The 22,038-nt window shown below is 38.2% G+C and overlaps 1 protein-coding gene across 6 annotated transcripts in view; it reads left to right on the top strand.

Moving 5' to 3' along the window:
* Positions 1 to 22,038, top strand: part of INPP4B (inositol polyphosphate-4-phosphatase type II B) — a 497,007-nt gene that overhangs the window by 263,574 nt on the left and 211,395 nt on the right. For all 6 annotated transcript variants that reach the window (XR_008466520.1, XR_008466517.1, XR_008466521.1 and 3 more), the window contains 4 exons: positions 6,486 to 6,536; positions 9,866 to 9,945; positions 18,911 to 19,022; positions 21,079 to 21,151. Coding sequence is in view for 1 of the 6 variants with exons in the window: in XM_054201960.1 (XP_054057935.1) it covers positions 6,486 to 6,536; positions 9,866 to 9,945; positions 18,911 to 19,022; positions 21,079 to 21,151 (316 nt within the window). In the remaining 5 variants the exon portion in view is untranslated. The remainder of the gene's footprint in view (positions 1 to 6,485; positions 6,537 to 9,865; positions 9,946 to 18,910; positions 19,023 to 21,078; positions 21,152 to 22,038) is intronic.

The raw sequence follows: 22,038 nt of genomic DNA, 5'->3' as shown, positions 1-22,038 counted from the left end.
TTGCAGCTGGGAACAGATGGCGTTTCAGACTCCTGCGATGCTTGAACCATCACTTGTAGGTGTCGCTTCACGGGCGCAAACTGAAAGCACAGTGCAAAGGTCATCTCCGGCTAGCAGCTCTTCAGGAGGGGAGTGACAGTGATCTCACCATGCAAAAGAAGGATGCTTTGCAGCAGAGGTCTGCATTAACTCTTCGCTGAGTTAACTGCGTGCAGCAATACATGGCTTTTTCTTCTCCTTGAAAAGCAATGCACTAGAGCAACTGATACTGACAGAGTATGTGTACCCCAAGTTTCAATATAGAGCAAATTAATTACTCGTAGCAGAAGAGCATCTATTTTTAATGGTGCTAAGACTCAAATGTTAATTATCTCTAATTTATAAAGACTGTTTTTCTTTGTCACTTTTACTCTCACATAACCTTACAGTTGACAGATCTTTCTCAGTGTGGAAAAAAAAGCTGTTTCAAATAGGTTAAAAAAAATTGAATCTAGTGGTCATGCTTGTACATTAACAAGGTAAATAAACAGTTTCTTCCTTCTATTTTTTCATTGCATACACTGAAAACGTATTAAAGATTATTTAGATTTATATGGATAGATTTGACAGCTTTTTCATATTTACGTTGACTCCAAGAGATAAATCAAACTTAGGACTTTGCTTCAAGGATTAGTTATTTATCATATGAATAGCAGTGGAAGAGAATAGACCTAGGTATAGGGAGGATGTTATAACTGTGTTTCAAACGTGTGATTTTCAGCTTTGTGTCTTTCAGTTTTGGAGCATACTGGGGAAGAAGCTACGTATGTGATGTTAGTGCTTTTTGGGGGGAAAGAGCATTAACAAGAGCTGCCTTTTTTTTCCTCCTAGCACATCTTCAGTACAGTCAGTGCTTAGCTGTGTTTGGTAACTTTCAGACTGAGTGCCAGCAGCTGAAGGTGTGAGCCATGCTGAAGCAGGCCTTGTTCCCAAGCTGTCACCTCCTCCTGGAATCTGAGCTACAGTGGCCTTTGTATGGATGCGGTTGGTGGTGTTTGGCGTAGAGGCACAGTGCCAGATAGTACGGCTCTGGTATGCCTGGCAATCATGTTGAGTTAATGAGCCTTGGTAAATCTCATCAGACACTCTGTGGCATGTCCTAGAGTACTCAAAACATATAGATTTTTTTTTCTGTCATTTGGTCTATTCCAGCTTCTATTTGGATGTTTGCAGAGGTGGCATGGTTTTTGTGATGCACTCAATACAGAGAGAGCTAAGTAATCTGTTGTTTGTGAACTGTGGTTATCTGTTTTTTTGAAGGCAATTCTGATCATATGCCCAAGCTGTAAAAATAAACAAAGCTGTATTTGTAATCAAATACTTAAAGCTTTTGTGGTTTTTCTTCTGCTCCCAAACCATTCTATGATTCTATGGTTATTCATACAGCTGGTTATGCACCTACATAAACTGTTAAATTCTGTTAACCTCAGTCTTTGCTTGGAGACATCTCATAGTGCTTATCTTGTACTATGTGTTGGTACTCTTCTCTAGAAAGCATACAAAGATGCAGCCTACAGAGAGAAGAAAAAAATACTCACTTGTAGAGAAGTTGGAAAGGAAAGCAGTTTATGATTATTGCTAGAGACTGAAACAGTTCGTATTTTCCATTATCCTCATGTTATTTCTTGAAAAGATTGCCTGCCTGTAGTACAGAGCTGCACAAATGATCAAACACTGTCTATGAAAAGTATCCCACCATATGCAGATACACCTGCCCTTCTATTTGACCCTTTTAGATAAATAAACAGCTGAAACTGTCACTTGGTATAGAGCAAATAATAGGGGCACACATATAGTAGGGCAATGTATATATAATATTTTAATTATTTATTTTATTTTTATTAATACATTATATAATAAACATAATATGTATATTATACTACTGCAAAAGTGTTGCAGTAAAGTTGATATAGCTTAAGTTCCCTTTACTTGTGTTCATCTTGAATTTAATTTTAACATTTGTTAGTTTCTCTGCATAGCAATTTTTCCATTGGCATGGTAAACCCTGCAATACCACATGTTTGACTATTGGTAAAAGATTTTTCTTTTTTGCTTTATATGGACTCTTAGAAATAATTATGCAATAAAAGTTGGAAAATGACTGTATTAGCATTATGTCCTCCATCCAATAAGCAGGTATCCAGCAAAGTATTGATGGAAGTGTTTTACTTTGCTGACTGCGTTACGTTGATCGAACTATTTAGCAAATTGTTAATCTATATGGTGAAAATAAATAGCTGGTAAACGTGCAGTGTCTCATCAATATCTTCTTTTAAAAATAAATTTGCTGCACGTACTGGAATGGGATCTGTCCTATAAAAGCTGTTTGGTATCGTTGCAGAACCTAGTAGCCATTTCAGCACTTTCAGCTCATCCAGCCCATATACGTGAAGCTAAAACCTCTTTGACGGAAAAGTTAACAAGAATTATCCTCCCCTAGTCAGACGGGTGGTGCAGCACGGCTGGCTGGCGGGCAGGCGGTGGTGGTGAGGGTGGGGACTGCCCATCCATAGCAGCTGTCTGCAGAGCTGGGCAGGTTGTGTTAGCAGAGCTCAGTGCTTGATTTCTGGGCAAAATGGCCTGTGGCGTACGAAAGGTGCTGGTGGTCACTGTCCCAGAGCACCTCCAGGTAACGTAAAGGTAAAATTCTCTTTACATGTTGTGTTCTTATACTGCGAGAGCAGAGCTGTGAATGCCTTCCAGGAAGATACTATATTGAAAGAGCATTAAGTCAATTTTTCAGTGATTGCTTTCAGTAGTCCCTCTTATCCTGTGCTCTTTGCCTGATGTGGTGGATACCTACTTACTGTGAGATGTCGGGAGCACGTAACAGTGGTGACAGAACAGTGCATTTGAGCAGCCAGCAGCAATAAGTACTGGCAAGTCAGCGGAAGCCACTGGTGATTTGATGAGGTAATTCTAGAGTAACTGAGAAAAGGAGCTAGCATTATTTCTTTGCAAAAAAAGTGCCTTCCAAATGTGGCCTTTGATCATAAACTGAAATGCAAAGGCTTTAATTAAGGGCAGGCACAAAAGTTTCAGTAATGATAATGATTCAGTCTGCTGAACTTTGACAGCGTGTGTGAATGTGTCTAAGTCTGCCATGAATGACTGAAAGAAATGTTCTTTCTAATCATATAAAGCTGTCTTATACTAAAGGACAGTTAATTAAAGCTGAATTTAGTATTTAGGCCTAGAAAAATTTGACACCTAGATACATCTGTGATAAATGCACTAGAAAGTATAAGAATAGCTACTCATTGCATATAGCTCTATATGAGATTTAAAGAAAAAGAAACATATCATGCATATCCGTTCTAGTGCACTAGTGTTCTTCCTGATACGTCAAGCTGTGGTGTATACAAGATAGCTGTATTATATTACTACATCACGGCTGTACTAAATCATGGCTGTAACATGTGTTATTCCAGGGAAGTTCAATCTTACCCCAGTTCTGAATAAACCCACTGTTCAGGGGTTTGCATTTTGCTCAGGAAAACTTAGAGCAAATAATGAGAAAACTGACGTTCTAACAGAATAATGGATACTTGGGATTAAAATCTGCCTTTTTGTTTGTATTTATATTTTGTAGTTGTTTTTAGAATGCTATTGGGGCCATTAGGGGAAAGTTGGTTTATGACAAGGCTTTAAAAAGTATAGCAGCTTGTTTAATCAGGTAAAGTACTGGGAGAATATTTGCTCTTTCAAATGCTTTGTATTTCTCTCCCCTCCCCGCCCGCTTTCGTTTTGTGGATTGGGACTAGAGCTGAGTTGTTTCTTATGTTTTATATTTGGTTGTGAACAGTCTGATTTTGTGTTTGTAATAATGCTTGCCTGGGCCTATGTGGACATCTTGTAATGGGACTCTGATAATTGCAGTATTCTGAGAGTTTAAGTAAGTTTGGGAACTCAACCAATAGACAACATGAAAGGGACGAGACTATAGCTCCCATATATGTATTTACATACACGACTTCTCTTTTTAATTAACATTTTAAAACTGTTTCTCAAAAAAAAAAAAAAAGTAAAAACGCATGCACTTGGGCCAAAAAATCCAGTTTCTTTTCAAAAGGAATACATTTCAGAGAGAAGAGAGGCTCAATCTCATGCCAGTCCCACCAAACGCAGTATTTGTGTACGTTTGGCTATGTGACTACTGGTTATAAAGGGATTAAAACCAAATGAAAACAAACAAAAAACCAAGTAGCTGAACCGAAGAGTATTTTAGAACTGAAACCTGAAGCTTGTGGATACTTTTTCTACTACTTTTGTTGTGACACTAATGAAATTGAGCTTGGAACTGCAAACAAGGAACAGAAATTTTTTTCCTTATTTAACTGCATTAGGAATTACAAAATGTGTTTATGCTATATGGAAGGCTTATCCTGTAGGTTTGTCAGGTTTTGACATCCCTTTCCACTTCTCTGCTGGGTCAGAAAAGCAAAAATAAGTTCTCCTGAGCTGAGACTTTATCCAGCAAAAGAAGGAATGAATAAAATTGATTTCAATAAGCATAAAAGATACTTGGGCTTCCTCTTGCTTTAAAGCACACCTTATTATCTTGCAAAAACAATTACAAATGTTTTCAAGTGCTTGCTGAACTGCTTCTGGTTTACAAATGCATCTTCCTATAAATCAGTGATGAAGAGGAAGGTTCATTCTTAAATTATTTGTTTGTATTTCTTGAATAAATATCCATAATAATTAGAAAATGGAAATACCTGCGTTCCATGTTGGCCCAGATGTTACCTGTCTGAGGCTAGCATATAGAGCAGCTTTTTAGCATCTTAAAATGACATTGAATTTTTGGTCTGGCATTGATACCCCTTCTTTCTTTTAAGAAACAATCTGCTGTAAGTTATTTCCCCAGCCCCATAAAGGGTAAGACAGGTATCACCAACAAAGAAATATCAGTAATTTTGTTTTCATTTGTGACTTGAAGTATTTACAGGTAAATTTTAAATAGGAATTTTGTGTCGAAAATTTTGTACTAGTGTTCCTTATAAAGCCAAATGCCTTGGAGTTACTAATGTTATATTAGTGGAAAAAATCCCAAATGTAAAATTACATCCAAGTGAAGACTCCCATGGATTTCTAAAGTATGCTGGCCCTCATTAAATTAATTGTAGCATTTCTTTACTATCTTCAGGCTTTTGTGGAAAAAAATTGTTCTCACTGTAAAGAATCAAGGGAGCTGACTGAGAAAAGCTATGGTGCTACTTGGTCATGTCTCTGGGGTGGACTTTTGGCCCTTTCTCACAACACGTTGTATTTAGGATAGCAACAATCTTTGATTTAAAGGAGGGTTTTCTTTTTGTATAGTAAGTTGCAGCTAGAGTAAAAGAATTAAGGGTCTCATTTGAGGGCATGGGACAAAACGCATCTCTTGTGGACAGATTTGCAAAATGAGTTTGAGTTTTACTTTGACATCAAGCCAAAAATTTGCCCTTAGGGGGCTGTGCTGTAAATGGATATCTGTTATTTAGGCTAGGTAATCGAGCAGATGTGAATGCTCAGTACATGCCTCCCTTGCGTGTTGCTGAAGCTGGCATCCTTTTACCAGCAAGTTAATCCAATAGGCTAGTTTGGCTCAGGCAGGCTTGTTAGAGAGGTGTTACAGAGGTTTTCTTATACCTTTTCTAGCTCATTTTTATGGTTTAATCAGTTCTCTGTTCTCAACCAACATTCAACAATAAAATTATATAGACACTAAGCCCACCCTGCCAAAACCTGTACTGTATTTTGGGAAATACAGAAGTAAGAGGGAGTCAGGTTGTCCCATACTTTCTCTTGTGAAATGAAAGCGGTTGTGTACAACGGCAGCTCCACCCTGCAGAAAACGCAGGGACAACTGGAGGTCCCGTGTAGGGGAGAATTACAGCGACTTCCCTTCTATGAATGACTGCAGATACCCGTCACCTTAAAGACGCTCAGGAGGTGGTAGGAGGAGACAGGGCCATACATTGTGTGAGACTGGGGATCAGGATGTCTATTGCAGATCAACCTGCAAAGGCAAGTACTTATTTGGAGAAAATACTAACTTTTTAGTGTACTGTATTCTTTCATTTGTGGTTGAAAATTTTGGTTCCAGGTAACAACTCTAGATGAAGCATTCTGGCATTCAAGTTAGAGCCAAAGAGTCTGATTTTAGGAGAGGAACAACTGAGCACAGCCTTTCTCCCTTTACAGAATCATGAAAGTTCAGAATGATAAATGAGTAGTGGTGAGAGACTTTCTCTACACTATCTCCACAAGATACTGTGCTTAAAATATTAATTTATTGTAATTAAATTATATAAACATGTGTACCTCCCTTTAAATTTATCTCCAAAACGTAGAAAGTATGAGGAAAAAATGCATGAGCACTTTTCTTGTTCTTATTGGCAAGTAACAACAAAAAGGTAATGTTTGGTTTGTCTTTTTTTTTTTTTTCCTTCCTCTCTCAGGTCCGCACCAGTGTCCTACCTGATCACAAGGAGCCAAGAGCAGATGTTGGAGTAAGCAATTTTTTTTTTCATTTATTGATTTATTTTTTTTTTCACCTCATCAGCAGACACAGACAGCCAATGAAGAGAAATGAGGCTCTACCTAACTGCTAAACAGGAGCTGGCGAGCTTTTTTAATAGCAGAAGTTAGGTTAAATGAATAAAAAAGTCAAGGCAGGAGTAATAGTCTCAGTGATTGATGTAATCGCATTCACATATTTCTCGAAAATCCTTTTCAACTGAAATTATCCTGAGGCAAACACAACTATCTAGACTTCCAGCTACTGCCATACAAGCAAACTGGATGAGATGGAGAGCTTGGAATCACATTGCCTCAATGGGCCTGGCCTGTCACCTTCTGGTTTTCATGTGCAGAGTATAAAACACACTACTGTAGGAGTTGCCTTTGGCTTCACTTTAAGAAGTTACACTGGTGACATATAGAGGACTTATTTTTCTGGGAAGGTCTGGAGGACTTTCAGCAAAGGGCTGCAATTTCTGGATCTGAGAAGGCAAGAAAATCCCAGGTAATATGGATGCCTCATGGGGGTGGGAAATGTTGGTCCTGCTAGAGCTGAATGAAAGACCAAACAGCATCTGGGAAGGTATCAGATCTATGTCTGTGAACATTTAAAATAACTGGATTTTAAAATTTTTATCCTGGGGTGACTTTCCTGCATTACTAGGGCTTCCTTGGCATAGTTTCCAGGACTTTAGCTAGTGTTTGAAAAAAAATCTGTAGCTTGGCAGTAAGTTCAATCTTAGTGAAATAATCGATGTGTTTCAACTTTTCATATAGCTATTATAGAGACTTTTCTTTTTGGCTAGCTGAGATTATTCATCAAACTACTCAAGGCACATATCTTCGGATTTATAATCGTAAGTACCCCACTAGCAAAATTACAGAGGAACATTACTCTGTAATTAGCATTACAGCAGCAGTTCTGTTTAAAGCCTACTTTTCAAGCCTCTCCAAGTCACATGTGCAAAGTTAGATTGGTTTGCAGACTGCCAGTTCAGGCCCCAGGGTAGACTATTTGTATCTAAGTCAGTATGGAAAATATTCTCCCGCATTGTTTGAAATTAGACCCCTTGAACATTAGCATAACTCTCTTCAGTTGGGTCATGGCATCATTCACAATTTTATTTAATTTTGCAAATAACTTCTAATTGCATTGTCAGGTGAAGAAAATTTGTTCTAAATCAGCATAAAAATATGAAACAGACAAATTAGTAGAATTTTTTAAGCCCATAAACCTATTCACCTTTAATTTCATGACCCTGGAGAACTAGATATGACACTCAGATGGTCAGTGGGTACAATGACCAAGGCTCCTAGATTGTGAGAGCAGTGTAATTTCTTCTTAGCCCTCATCATGTGAGGACTCCGATTTCGGATTCTTAAATGAATTTATAGTTCTGTCATGCTCCAAAAAGAAGCCCCAAGTGACCCAACTTAATCAGTTTCATTCCAAATATCCCTCTTCCTCTTTCCAAATAGTAAGGTTGCAAATACAAGCACTCAAATGCCATGAAAAGCCAGAATAATATAATATAATAAAGGCTGCTATCTAGACTTTGTGCTGCAGAATGTGTTCTCGCTGTACTGAGAAGGTTATGCTCTTGTAAGAAGATAATTAATCTGAGCTAACCCTGCCACCATAGAGTTTTAGTGAAGAAACAGTGTCATTTTGACTGATCTAAAGGAAGAGAGAACTATCTGTATGTTCACTCTTGCAGGGCGGTGCATCACACCTGGACATATTTCTTGTAAAAGTACATGTTTCATTTTGGTAGTGAAAAGTAACCATGATCTTTGCTGGTATGACTGCAGTATTTTTCTCTATGTATTTCCTATAGGCTTTTTTTTCCTTACTTACTTCCCGTTTAGCACTTCCCAAATCCAGTTTTCCCAGCCTTCCCTAGACTCTCAGCTTGATGCTTTTTTTCCTTTGCTGCTTAAGTGCCAAAGCGGAGGAAATCTAAGCCTGTGTGATTGATAGGAATGAGCTATAACTGATGACATAGTTTACCAAATTGGAGACCAGTGTTGGTGCTTACGTGAATTGAGAATCATGATTTGAACTGTGCATTTTATATGCAATAAAACCTATCTTAGTGTAGACCTTTATTATTAGCATCCAAATACTCAATATCCAGCTGGTCGTCTTGAAAGAAAGGAGGCTGCGGGGTTTTTTTTACCAGAGGAAGTTACGCTTCTCAGTAGCAACAAATTCTCTTCTCTTTTTCCCTCAAGGGGAAAGTTGCTCTCTCCATGCAGCATGTGTTGACTCAGAGCAACTTGATTCTTCTTGAATTTGTATATCCAAAAGCACATATAATTTACCCTGGAATTTTACTTTGCCATTCCAACACTAGAGTAACATTACTATGATGTAATAAAAACGAACTTTATATACTACTTATGTTGAATTTTTGTAATAAAACAATAATCTTATGATCTCATTATAATTTATTAAGAGCAAGTGATATTTGAAAGATAAATGGATAGAAGGATGGCTGTAGAGTGTTATTTTCTTTCCCATTGTTCCCAGGGCAAGAATGCTACTGTTGGCCAAAGTTGACCAAATGAGATAGGAGGATATGATCAGGATATGATCAGAGGGTAAAAAATAACCAAAAAGCAAAAGAAGATGAATTTGTTTTCCTCTTTGCGCTATTTTCTTGATAATGTGTGAAGGTGATTTTGATAGAAGGAAAAGATACAACTTAATTTAATTTAACTTTAGATGTTCTAGTTTCATTAGTCCATTTCTCTGCACTTGTACTGCAACGAATAGGTCCACCTTACAATGGAAATAAAGGAAACAAGTAGTTACAAATACTGCCATAAACTAGAGGAATGCAACGTTTCTATTGATAAACTTGCACAGAACTCAATGTAAAAATACCTTCTTCGCAGATACATTCATATTTGGAATACATATGTGGTAGTGCCTTGAGGAAAAACTGTAGCAAGAAACTGAAACACTGAAAACTTAGCATTTCTTGTAATCTAGAAATTAGAAATATAGAAAGAAAAAGATGCAAAATGCAAATGCTTGTACTGAACAAAAATTTTCCTATGGCTATACATTTTACAACCTGTCAGGTTGTCAGACTGTTTGTAATGAAACAGAGAGGCATTTCTGCCCATAAAACCAGAGTTTAGCGTGATAATCACGCTACATATGCATAAAAAGTTTCTAGTGGATAGTGTGTCAAACTAGTATATTAGGATATAATATTACCAAAGAAAGATTTCAAAGTGTGAGACCAAAAAAAATAACAATTCAAAACTTAATAGAGGTGCTATTTTTTCTTTCTGCTTTGTTTTGTAGCGAAGCTTCCTGGGCTGTACAACTTTTCGAGTAGGAGACTTGGTAAAGTCAAAGGAACAACAGTTGACCCTTACCCTCAGGTAAGTGTTTTCCTCTATGGTAAACCTTGTTGAATTAACAACCCGTGGCATTTGATGATTGCTGCTTGACTGTGTTTGAAACTCCGTATTACTTCAGGTATATTGGATGTCAACTTGAAGTGCTTTTGTTTCTGCCATGCGCAAAGTCAAAATGAGATACCAGTTCTTTAAGCTGGAGCTTGCTATGTATCAGATTAGAAAAGGTTAGTAGTTTTTTGGTGCGATAACCTACAGAAGAATTGCGGGGAATTTGAAGTAGGGGATGTTCTTTCAAAGTTTCCTTTAAAAAGGAGTATAAGGTTTTCATTTTCATTTAATCCGTGTGGTTTAAAGAATTAACACTGTACAAGTTTGCTGGTTTGGTTATTAGGCATGTTTGAAGATGGTGGACCTAGTGACTCAAGGCTTCTCTCATGAAATCGATTGCAGTCTCCTAAACTTATTGTTACATGCAGCCAAACTCCAATGGCAGTGTGTGTGATGTACGATGTTAATTAGTGACACAGGGTGCAGAGCTGCAGGAGAGTTGGAGCCAGTGTTCAAGAACTAGGGCTGGGCAGAACAGATATTTCTTAAAGCTGTGCACTGAAGAAAAAAAATGCAGTTTTCACCCCTGCTACTGACTTGCATGGCTTAAGGTGAATCAAGATACAAATCAAAACTTTTGGAAGGTTAGGGGAAACCTTTTAGATGGTGTTTTTCAGAATGAATTCATTGGACTTTATATAGTGCAGGGATTTTGTTGGGCTGATTTTTGCAAGCACAATGGAGGCTTATTTGGGATTACTGGATAGGTACAGGTAGGCTTCACAGATAACTACGCAAACTCACCATGTTTCTACTTAAATTATGGGACAAAAGAAGCTGTGACTAGGAAAACTGAGATGCTAGTATATATTCTGCCTGAAATATTGTACATAGTTACTGCAGAGAAGTTGTGTTACGCTCTTCACCCTGTGCACGTGAAGCCAGCCTTGATTTGGCTGAAGGCCCAAATTACAACTTGTTCAGTGATGTTGTGGTACTGTCGCTATGTCAAGGACGCTGCATTTTTTTGAAACGGAAACTTCTTGAAGTATTTAGGTTTTATTACTGCACCTGCCTTCCTATTATAACAATAGTAGTTGCATACATGTGTGTAGTTTACAGGGCAAAGTTAACAAAATGCCTCGATTTTAATTTCTCCCAAACATAGAAAATACTGTGCCTAACAAGCAGATAACTTTGTTTTCTAACAAACAAAACCGATCAGATAAAATGTGAACTGACTACTCTCTATGGAAATGTATGGCTAGATAAACAAATACTAGCAGTGTTTGTAAGAGTCTGTTCTTAAGAGAATTTCAAGTTGTCTCAAGTTCTTTGGGACAACTTTGCCTCTCTGACATATTGAAAACTTGATCTGAAAGAACATGTCTGACAGGTGCCACAGTGATTGACAGAATGTAAAGTTTCAGGAAACTTTGAAAAGAGTAAGTATTTTGTACCTAACCTATCTAATTTGTAAACAAAAAGTTCATATGGATAACGAATAAGCAGTAGATGACAGATTGACAGGTTGTCCTCAGCTGAACTTCTAAGCCTTTTCAGATTTGCTTTAAATTAATATTTTTAGTCTTGTCTGTTCTCTTTGTGCAGCTAATGCTAGAAGACAAAATATCATACCAATTCAAATTAATTTGCAGATACATTAAAGGGTAGGTTTTAGTTGGTTGGATTTCTTTTTTTTTTTTTTTTTTAAGAAAAAATCCTAACCTTTTAAATGTGGGATTGTTTCCTGATAATGGCTATTCAGCATCACAAAATCAGTAGAAATTATCCGCATTTCTTCAATGGCAGTTTAACCAGAGCAGTCTAGTAATCTAAACTTGCTTTACTCTGATTGCCCTACTATTACTAGCACCCTGCAGGAGAATAGGGGATATACCAACGGGCTTGTCAGAGCATGCAGTTCTGTTTAATTCCTGTTTTGGATGGGAGTTTACTAGGGAGTGCCTGTGATTTAGAGTTATTCCTTTGTTAGATCTGAAGTAGAGATTTAAGGATCCGGAAATAGCTCTTTGGTGTGCCCTGTAAATATTGGCGTAATTATAGAATCTGGTTACTTTTTCACTGTTTTTTTTCCCGGTTATTATGTCCTGACATTGTCTTTCTGAGGTACAATGTAATATTATAAAAGTGTTTTTAAAGGCATATTCTTGTATTTTTCTCAGTTATTTTGTGGAGGGCTGGCATACATCTTGGCATACAACAGTTCCTTACTGTTGACATACCATGCTCTGCCTTTTTCCTTCTCCCCACCATTGTGCCTTAAATAGTGATTAGGAACACAAGTTACAAACAAAAGAAGTTTTTATTTTGGTTGTCCTTTCTTCTCAATAGAGTTGCCCTAAGGTGATGACTGAGTGTTTATTGTAGATGTGTGGTCCTGTATCTAATCATCAAAACCTGAACAGGTCAATTTGTAGAACTGCTTCGGTGCTGACAAGGTACAAAACTGATGTTGGCAGAGGAATTTAGTTACTAGAGACTTGGGATTGCAGTTTCCAATATGAAATTTATAAAACCAGAAAAGCCTTCTATAGATTTGGATGTTTCATTTTGCAATGGTAATGCAATACCACTTGCTTCCAGCTTTCTCATAGGGTTGTGATGATGAACAGGATAAAATGGGCTATTGAATAAAACAAAAGCCATATTCAATAGCAAATAGTTCTCAATATTGACTATATGTTGCAGTGTATCCAATTTAAAAAGAAAAAAAAAAGGTAAGCACACATGGTTTTTTCTTTGTAAATAAGAGTTAGGTATACTGATTGCCATTTTAGTAATTAATACTGATATTTTATTTTTTTTAGCTGATTTACAGTTTAAGTTCAGTTTAGAGGAGCTTTTTGCCATGCCTTTCTTTTAAGAACAACTTAATGTTTGGGTTTTTTTGCTTGGTTGAGGCCTATGGCCTTTTGTATAGGGCCAGCAAGTAGTACTTCCATTAACTGCATCCCCTGTGGTGGTAGTTTACCCTTTTTTCCAGCAAAGTCCTCTTTAGCTTGGGTGATTTTGGTATGATTTCCAGTAAGTTACATGGAAGAAGCAGCAAAGGAAAAAGGTAATAGTGCTCTTCTGTGCTCTCTGTAAAAATAAGGTCCATCTGTCTGAGATGCTCCTTTTAGTAGACAGTCCAAAAGTGTAAGTAGGCTACTTCAATACGAAACTAGGGTAATATCAATACCACTCACATCCTTTGGCCCCTATAAGCAGGAGCTTTATAGTGATGGTGCTAACCATTCAAAAAGAACAACTAGGATGGAAGTGCATGAATTATCCAGGTTATCTCAGAGAACGTGCCTGTGGATGTCTGTCAATCCTGTATTCTACACACTTTCCTTAGACATGTGGCTGTACTTGACCTCTTGGACAATATCTATTCGCCTGTCAATCTGCTTTTTTTAGCTGTTTTATTTTCATTAGTCTTGTTCAGGACTGAACCTATTTCCTGGTTCAGTGGGCCAGAAGACATGTAGCTGCACTTCAGTAGTAGTTATGTTCACAATGTTTAACTAACTAGAGAGAATTTGAAAGCAGCACACTAAGATTTGCAGTAGTTTGTGTACATATAACTTCCTTAGAAAGTGGTGACTATAAAATACTATATATTTAGCTACTTTTCCCTATTAAAATTCAGTACAAGTCTGCCTACAATGCATTTTACTGGTCTCCATCCTGAAATTGTTCCTTGTTTGCTTCATGTCATGTCATCCACCACAGAAAGCAGGTGAGCAACAGCTTGGCTTTATAAGGCAGGAAGATCTCCCATGCAGTTGAGGCAAAACTTGTTTTGACATGAAGCTTAATCAACAGTACATTGAAATCATGAAAACTGAGAAGGAATTGAACAGTGCAAAACTTTGTTTATTTACCTTAGAATGCAATACAATGTTATTTACCAGTGGCCTTTTTAAAAAACGGTATAGATTGCAATAAGCTCCACTGTGAATTCACAGAATAAGCATTTCTATGCAATTACAATAGTTTTGTGCTTGCACATTTCAAAATCTATTGCATCAGCAGAGAAAACTATTTTATGAGAATCTGCATGTTAGTCTGTACTAATCGCATTTGTTGTGTGTTATGCATTGGAGAAAGGGGCTGCCTGCTAGACTGAATGTTTGCTTTTCAGGCAGTCACTCTGTCATTTATTATTAACACAGCTATGCAAATACACAGTCTGCTTCTCTTTTTCTTTGTGTTCTTGAGCCATTTTTTTTTTTTTTGGAAGCAAGGTATGGCCATGGGAACCAATTAGCAGGCCTAAATTTGCATATTCAACATGCAGCAGTGAGACTTGATGAGAGCAGCATTGGAGACAAATGGCTGCTGCTTTCAGTTCATGTAGCTCACTTGCTTTTCCACCACCAGCTTGTTGCCTTCTTTCTCTCTGGGTGCCTGGGGGTCAATCTTTTATTGCCAGAAGTATTGAAGTGGGCACATATTCCTGCCGCTCATGATGGTGCTGGCTTCACGTTTGAGGGAACTGATACTGACCTGGTGATCCTTAAGGAATTGGGACGGTAAGGAAATCCATGTGTATAATAAACTTTAAATTCATATTATAAGTATTATTAAGTAACTGTGGTTTTAAACCTGAGCAGATTTCATGACGGCTTCAAAAGTCGCTGGGTTTGGCTCAGCAAGTAGAACAGCAATGTTGCTTTTAAGACTGATAGAAGTTTGGGGTTTTTTAAAGTTCAAAACATACTGTTTCCCTCGGCATCACCCCCACAAGGTTCATCAGAATATGGGCCCTTGGTGACTGCTGCTTAGGTGCGTGCAGAGTGTCACAGGATTATAGCTGTGGTAGGTGGCGTGAGCACTGCAGTATTCAGTCACGTTGGACTGGATGGTTAGGGATAAATGGAAACACCGTCAGCTCTGCTGCCAAAGCCTGCACCCTATGGCACTGGATTCTACATCTGGTTTAGAAATCACTCCTCTAACACTGTGTTTCCTTTTCACTGGTCATATTCCAAGTGCAGATGATCTGTGGACAGATATCAGGCCATTCGTATTCCTTGTCCCAGGCTGTTAAAAAAATAATCAGCAATTTTTCAACTCCATAAGCCAGCTGGAGTTTGAGCCATATGTGGGCTTCTTCACATTGGCACTTTTTAAATTCTTATTGCTGTATTCCCCCGATGTCCCTATGCGGGTTTGTCAAGGTGCAATCCTTTGTCCTGTGGGTCTATAGTACATCTTGTCTCATGACTGTAAGCAATTTGATGCAGGGACAATCTTCACTGCACCATGCGAGAGCATAGTGCACTTTTCAGTTTTATTAAACCACAGCAAATATGCTGATTCTATCCTAATGCATTATGAAGTATCCTAAAACCAACTAATTATTCCCCTGATGGTCTGTTGAACAGTGTGTATGTGTGAGATTGTCTTCTTCTGTCTGTCCAGGCAAATGGTATGAAGTGTATATATGCCATACCGTTTCTCTTAGTGCAAAGTAAAATAATACATATTTTTGTCTTATTTAAGTGTGATTGCTAGGATTTTTTAAAATATTTTTCCTGCTGCATCACTTCTGTTTCTCCCTTTTAATTTTCTTTCAAGCAAAATTTAAGCTCACGATGTTGCTTTAAAGTTTTAAATGCCTGACATGTCTGTTGTTTGAAGACTCTCATGCACCAGTGGTGTTTTAAATTCACAGTGTCTGACACAGCTAATGACAGTTTCTCCCTGGACATTTATAGGGCTTTTTGTTGATTTGTGTGCCTGTGGCATTCAAAAGAAGCTTTGGTTTGTGGGGTTTTTTGTTTGTTTGTTTGTTTTTAAATTGTGTTTCCATATTTCCATGTGGACAGATAAGAGAAATAGAGGAAAGAGTACCGCTACAATGCAACAGTCCCACTGCTTACTTCTATTATATTGCATTACCTTCTCTTGCAGATACTGTGTATTTCAGATTGTAATACTACATGTGTATTAGACCAGAACAGGAGTGATTTGGAGAAGAAAATCCTTGAAAAAAATGATATAAAGTGAAATTAGGTCAATCATGTTTTTTAAACGTGGATGGAGAAAGCTTCCAAACACATATGGCTACTTGTGCGGGCAGGCAGTGCAGTGCTCGCTGCTGTACTGAGGCCAAGCCTCTAAAAATACCAACGATAGAAAACATGTAGTGCTCTAAAGAAAAGGGAGACAAGGGCTGTGAAAGCGTAACTGGCATTTCATTTTTACTCAGGCAACATGCCTCGTTGGCTTGTATCAGTTCATTTGCAAATTGAGCTCCGTTTTGCTCAACATTTGTTTATACTCCTAATTTACCCTGATGTAATTTTAAATCCGATCTGGTTTATGTAGGTCAGTCTTAGACTTGCAGGTCTCTCTGGCCTCAGAAAAATGTATTCCAAACAAAAAAGGATAGGTAGGATTTTACTTCTGGAAGTCAAATGGGTGCAATATTTTCCTTTCAGACCAGGGTAACAGCAAAGTGCTGTTGCATGTTTAAGTCAGCCTGGTAATGAGGTCATCCACTTGACACTTTGATTAGGACGTGTTAAGCTGTTGAAAAATTTTGAGTCTTACAGCCACACGTTTACTCTGATTTTTAAAGGTGTACATACATTTCTCCTTGGAAATGCTGTAGTCCATTTGTTTGTGTACTGGTTTGCCACAGGAAGGAGAAAACAAATGAAGTCAAACCACTAAGCTGTAGCAACTCAGGGGAATGTTCTTCATGCAGAAGACACCTAAGTTGTTCTCATGCATTTCAAAATTATCATGTATTTTTGCTTATAAACACCCTTTGGACATGGTACCCTTCTTCCTTATTACTTTTCTTTTGTATACTTTGTTAATTAACATAGGCTTCTTTGGTTGCAAGGCTGTCTGGAATTGTTCATTTTTAATTGTTCCCTTATTTTATTGTCAGTAATGAATTTGGCTTAGAGCAAAGGAAGTAGTGGCACATGTAAAATATGAAGAATTATGTTTATTTTGTAAGGTTTTATATAAGTACATATTTAATTTGTATAGTTGCAAGATGAGTGTATTCTACTGAGTCACATATTAAAGCATAATGGTTTGCAACCAAAATGATTATTTAAATTTGAAGCTTGGGGGGTAGCCATATTTTGAGACTTTACTGTAAAAAAAGGGAAGTTTTGATTTAGCATGATAAATAAGTATTCATGCCTGAAAAGACTAACGTATGTGCTTAACTTTACTCAGTGTAAAGAGCTGGCATAGTCTGACTTAATTAAGGCCTTATGCTGCATGCAGAAATGCAAATTATGTAAAATCGTGGAAGCTCAATGCAAAGAAAGGGACATAGAATCATAGAATGGTTTAGGTTGGAAGGGACCTTAAAGATCATCTAGTTCCAACCCCCCTGGCACGGGCATGGGCATGGGCACGGGCACCTCCCACTAGACCAGGCTGCTCAAAGCCCCATCCAGCCTGGCCTTGAACACTTCCAGGGATGGGGCATCCACAGCTTCCCTGCGCCTCTCCATCACTGAGAGCCCCTGAGCCAGCACCATGCCAACATGCAGCATTGTCTCCCACTCTTGGGCAGGGCAGCCCCAGCTCAGCTTTGCCTTGCTGCATTCTGCCACGTGCAGGCTTTCCCAGAGGGCTTGGCTCATGCCCCCCAGGTGGAAGGACCACTTTGAGAATGGTGAGATACTGAAACAAGTTGCCCAGAGAAGCTGCGGATGCCTCATCCCTAGAGGTGTTCGGGGCTGGGCTGGATGGGACTTTGAGCAGCCTGGTCTAGTGGGAGGTGTCCCTGCCCTTGGCAGGGGGGTCGGAACGAGATGATCTTTAAGGTCCCTTCCAACCTAAACCATTCTATGATTCTATGTTTTTCTGCAGCAAGGATTATTACTGTTTCTGAAAGTAATTTTTTCTTTTTTATTGCCAGCCCTCTAGTCCCTCTTCTCTGTATTCCTTTGTACGGCTTCATCACTTTTCATCTTCACTTCTGAGATTATACACAGCATTGCCCCAGACCCATTTGTTTTCATTCTTCTTCTCTGTGCTTTTGCAATTCTGCTAAACTTATTCTCGTCGTTTCCTTTTGCTGATTTTTGCTTGGTGACTGTTTTTATATTTTCCTCGTTATTATTAAATGATCTGTTGCCCTTCTTTCCTCCCTTTCAAAAAATCCAGCGGTTCAGAATAAACCGGGGAGAGAAATGTGTCGTTAACCTTTGTGTTTTGCTACCAGTGAAAGCTGGTACTGAATACTGGTACTGAAACATACTACTGAAAAAGCATTCAGTAGCTTTTTGGAGTTTAAACCCTTATTTCTTTCAAAAGGTAGTGAGCAGTGCTCTTTGATTGGAGATATAAATCCAAATTGCTATTTATTTTTGCCTCATTGGAAGTAAACTGTGGAGATGATGATAAAGGAATTCACCTGAAACTATATTATCTTCTGTCATATAGTTAAAGAAATGGGACTGATTCTGAATAATTACTCTGTAGAGGGAGTACAAAAGGAAAAGTGACATTCAGATTAGTGTCATTATTTCAGTTTAGCAGGAGGTTTGTTATTATACTGAGCATGTCCTTTCTTCGCAGATTAAGTTAGGAAACAAAGCAGTGTACTGTGCAGTGAGACTGCAGGTCGTAAGTGGGGTATGTTACAGCCCTTTCTCTGACGGTCCACAGACAGAATAATGTCTAGAATGAAAACTTGGCAATATTTTTGGGTTCTTCCACCATTTATAGCACTTACTCATCCTTACTTTCGTGATGAAAACTTTCATTGCTATAAAGAATCTGCAGAAAATACAATATTCCCTTTGTTAACATTTCCTTTGTGATTGTAAATAACAGGTGACTGCAGCTGTACAGAATGGAGAGGGGACTAAATGTTTACAGACAATATTTTTACTGAAGGAGTGCAATGCTGCAGGTAACCCAATGTTATGGGTTTTTTTTCCAGGACTTCTGATGGTGGAAAGACAGTTGGTACCATTGAAGTCAATCTTGTGAAGATGGGAGAGCTAGAGGATGGGGAAACAGACCACATCACAACTGATGCCCAGGACCAAAAGGTAGAAACTCAGTTCACTGCACAAAATTAATTAGAATGATCAGCTGTACAAAATGCCTAAATTACTAATTCCAAATTGGGCTAAGGACTTGATCAAAAATATCTGGAATAAACTACTATGTAAACTTAGTCTCCCTAAACTAAATATAGTTTTTCAACAAAAGGTACAGAGTAATAATCTATCCTCATATTCTCGGTCCCTCCCCTTCTTTAGGAAAAAAAGAGCTGATTTTGACCTCAACTGACCATAATTAATCACTCCTGATCAAACAACTGTCCATAGAGACACCATAAAATCTGACCTTTTTTTCCCTTGGACAGTTCCTCTGTTTTCTGCCCTTGAAGTCCTGTTCACGTGGATTTTTATGTGCAACCTGTGCCCACAACACTGCAAACCTGGACAGAATGACAGACAGACAAGCCAAAGAAGAGGTGAACCTTGCGAAGGGGCAGGTTCAGCTGCATTTCATAGGAGCACACAGTGGTGGGGAAAATCAACGGGAGGGATGGCGCAGCAATGGTGCCTCAGGGTGCTAGCATAGGGCAGTGTTGACCAGAGGCTGTATTTAGGGATTCTGAGTTGGGGTGCTCACGGTGTGGGACAAGAGCAGGGACAGAAGGGCTCGTAAAGAGCGAAAATGCTCTGAAGTAGGACAGGTTGTTGCAGGCAAAAGCGGTGGAGACTGGAGCTGGAGATGATATGGGGAGTGGATTTGAGAGGAGCAGAGAACCAAAAGGAGGGAGGGTGGAATGGATGGGCTGTCTCTTATGATGACAAGAGGTTTGGGCTTGGGAGAGATTCAGAAATGACTGCTCAGAACGAGAAAATCAGAGCTTGAATGACTTGCAGTTAATGAAAAGGTTTCTTTAACTGGATCCCTGACTGATGGCAACTGACAGACCTGTACAGAGTTGCCTCCTCATGGTATCTCTGCCTCTGCAGCCCTCATACTAGATATGCAGCGTGAACTGTTTTTTCAGCCTTCTCTTTCATTTTGCTTTTCTTCCATTCCAAAATGTGGAATGAGACTTCTCACAATTATTTGAGCTCTGTCTAGTTTAGGGGAGCCAGAAGGCTTTAATAACATCTTTTAGGGGGTTCTGATACTTGTCAAGAAAGACCAACCTTGTGAGAGCTGTATTTTCTGTGGTCTTTAAAGGAGTCCTTAGTTTTTATGGGTTAGTTGTATCATGGTGTTGCGTAATGGAGTCTTAGTTTCTATGTTCATAGTGTGGATGCAATTGTGAGAATGTAGAGTTATTGAATTACTTCAAAGAAGTAAGTTCTGAATTAGGTTTGCTAATAGATAAACTATTTCCAGGGATTTCCTCATAGAAGACTAAAATGAGAGTTAAATGCAATCTGAGATATCAACTGGTAGACAGTACATCATGTCTGTCTCTGCTTAGAGTTCTGCAAGAGGACATCTATAAACTGGGGAAGCCCTGAGAACAGAGCTCCCTATCACCTTTAGAGGCTATCTGGGTTTTTTCTTCTGAGTGAGGGGAGGAGGAGCATTAAAAATATACATCCTAGTACATTTAATATAGGTTTACACAGGTTGATTTTTTCCATAAACTTTTTATACTCTTGTACACTAATCTTATAAAAGAAATCTTCCAATTCACTTGTATAACAAATGACTTTAATCACAAACTGCAAGCACATTTTAAAGACTTTTTTGTGGTTTCTACTTTTCCCTTGTTTAAAAATTCGTGGAGTGGTTTCTGACACTGTGCATGTGAAAACTGCCGTGTCAAAAAACCTCTCAGAAAGCACAGAACTTGTCAAAAATTATTTTAACCTCTGCCATTGTATTGGTAGGAAACCTGTTTTATTATGGAATAGCTGATCATATTTTGCCATTTTCTCTGCTATAATTCTGATTGTGTTACTGTATATTGGAAAAGAAATATAAAGAGAAAAATGTAAATTATAATTAAGGATTGAGAAGTTATATTATCAGTGATATTTTTCAGTCTGCTATTTATAACCTGCTATGAATTTCCTTCTAACACCTGAATGTGTTACATTTACAGTTGCGTTTCTTTTGTAGTGTGCATTGGTTCGTGAATGTACAGCCACTGAAGGCATAAGTGGTAAAGACAACTTGCCTTCATTAAATGCAGGTAAGTATTCTAACATCTGTAAAAGATGACTATTGCAACACTATGTCAGATCCTGAAAAAATCACAAAGATTTGTGGCAGAGCTCTTAAAAGGCTCTTCAAATGATGCACAGATTTTAAAGTTTAATATTTAATGTTTTATACATATTTGACAGTACCTGAGAAACATGAGGAAAACTTTCAGAAATGTCAATTATGCTTTCTGCTAAAATCTCCCACTACAACGTCTTTACTGTTCCATGATTTTCAAGACTGCCAGTGACTTCGGTGGGCATGGAATTAACCTCATAAGTTTTTGTCATGTCATTGCATGACGTCCTGTTAAAGTAATTGTGCATTATTTGCAACTGAATACCCGGGAGAATTAATCTCTCTCTCATAGCTGATGAAGTGGCCATTTCAGTTTGAACTGGAAGCTATATGTTCTAAAATGAAGGAAGCTGTTGGCAAGGCATTCTCAATTCTAGGTCAACTCTGGGCTTGAGTGTAGTGTTGAATAGATCTATTTCTCTTTCATTATACTGAGAAATATTACATGCTGATATGCTGCACTATAAAAGTTTTATTAGCCCAAGTTTATGAATCTCCATTACTCTGCAGTAACAATGTCACAAATAAGTTATATGGGTCATCTGAAACCACAGCGCTGTCAGGAATTCTGGGTATTTGCTGCATACAGTTGAAGAGAAATGTTACTGAAGTTTTGAAACCTTTTAAAACCCTTACTGAAACTTTTTCATATGACTTCACTGATAGGACAGCAGACTTATTAGACTAGCTTTGCAGTCTGCAGGAAGCACTAGAAACCTCCATAAAATAGGTTTTTCCATGTATGTATGAAAGCTGTAAGTTTTTTGCTGTGATTTGTTGAGACTAGATCAGAAGCAG

Source organism: Rissa tridactyla, chromosome 5 (genome assembly GCF_028500815.1).
Source record: "Rissa tridactyla isolate bRisTri1 chromosome 5, bRisTri1.patW.cur.20221130, whole genome shotgun sequence".
Classification (NCBI taxonomy): domain Eukaryota; kingdom Metazoa; phylum Chordata; class Aves; order Charadriiformes; family Laridae; genus Rissa; species Rissa tridactyla.
The sequence above is the reverse complement of the archived record's forward strand: the minus strand, read 5'-3'. Positions and strand labels throughout refer to the sequence as shown.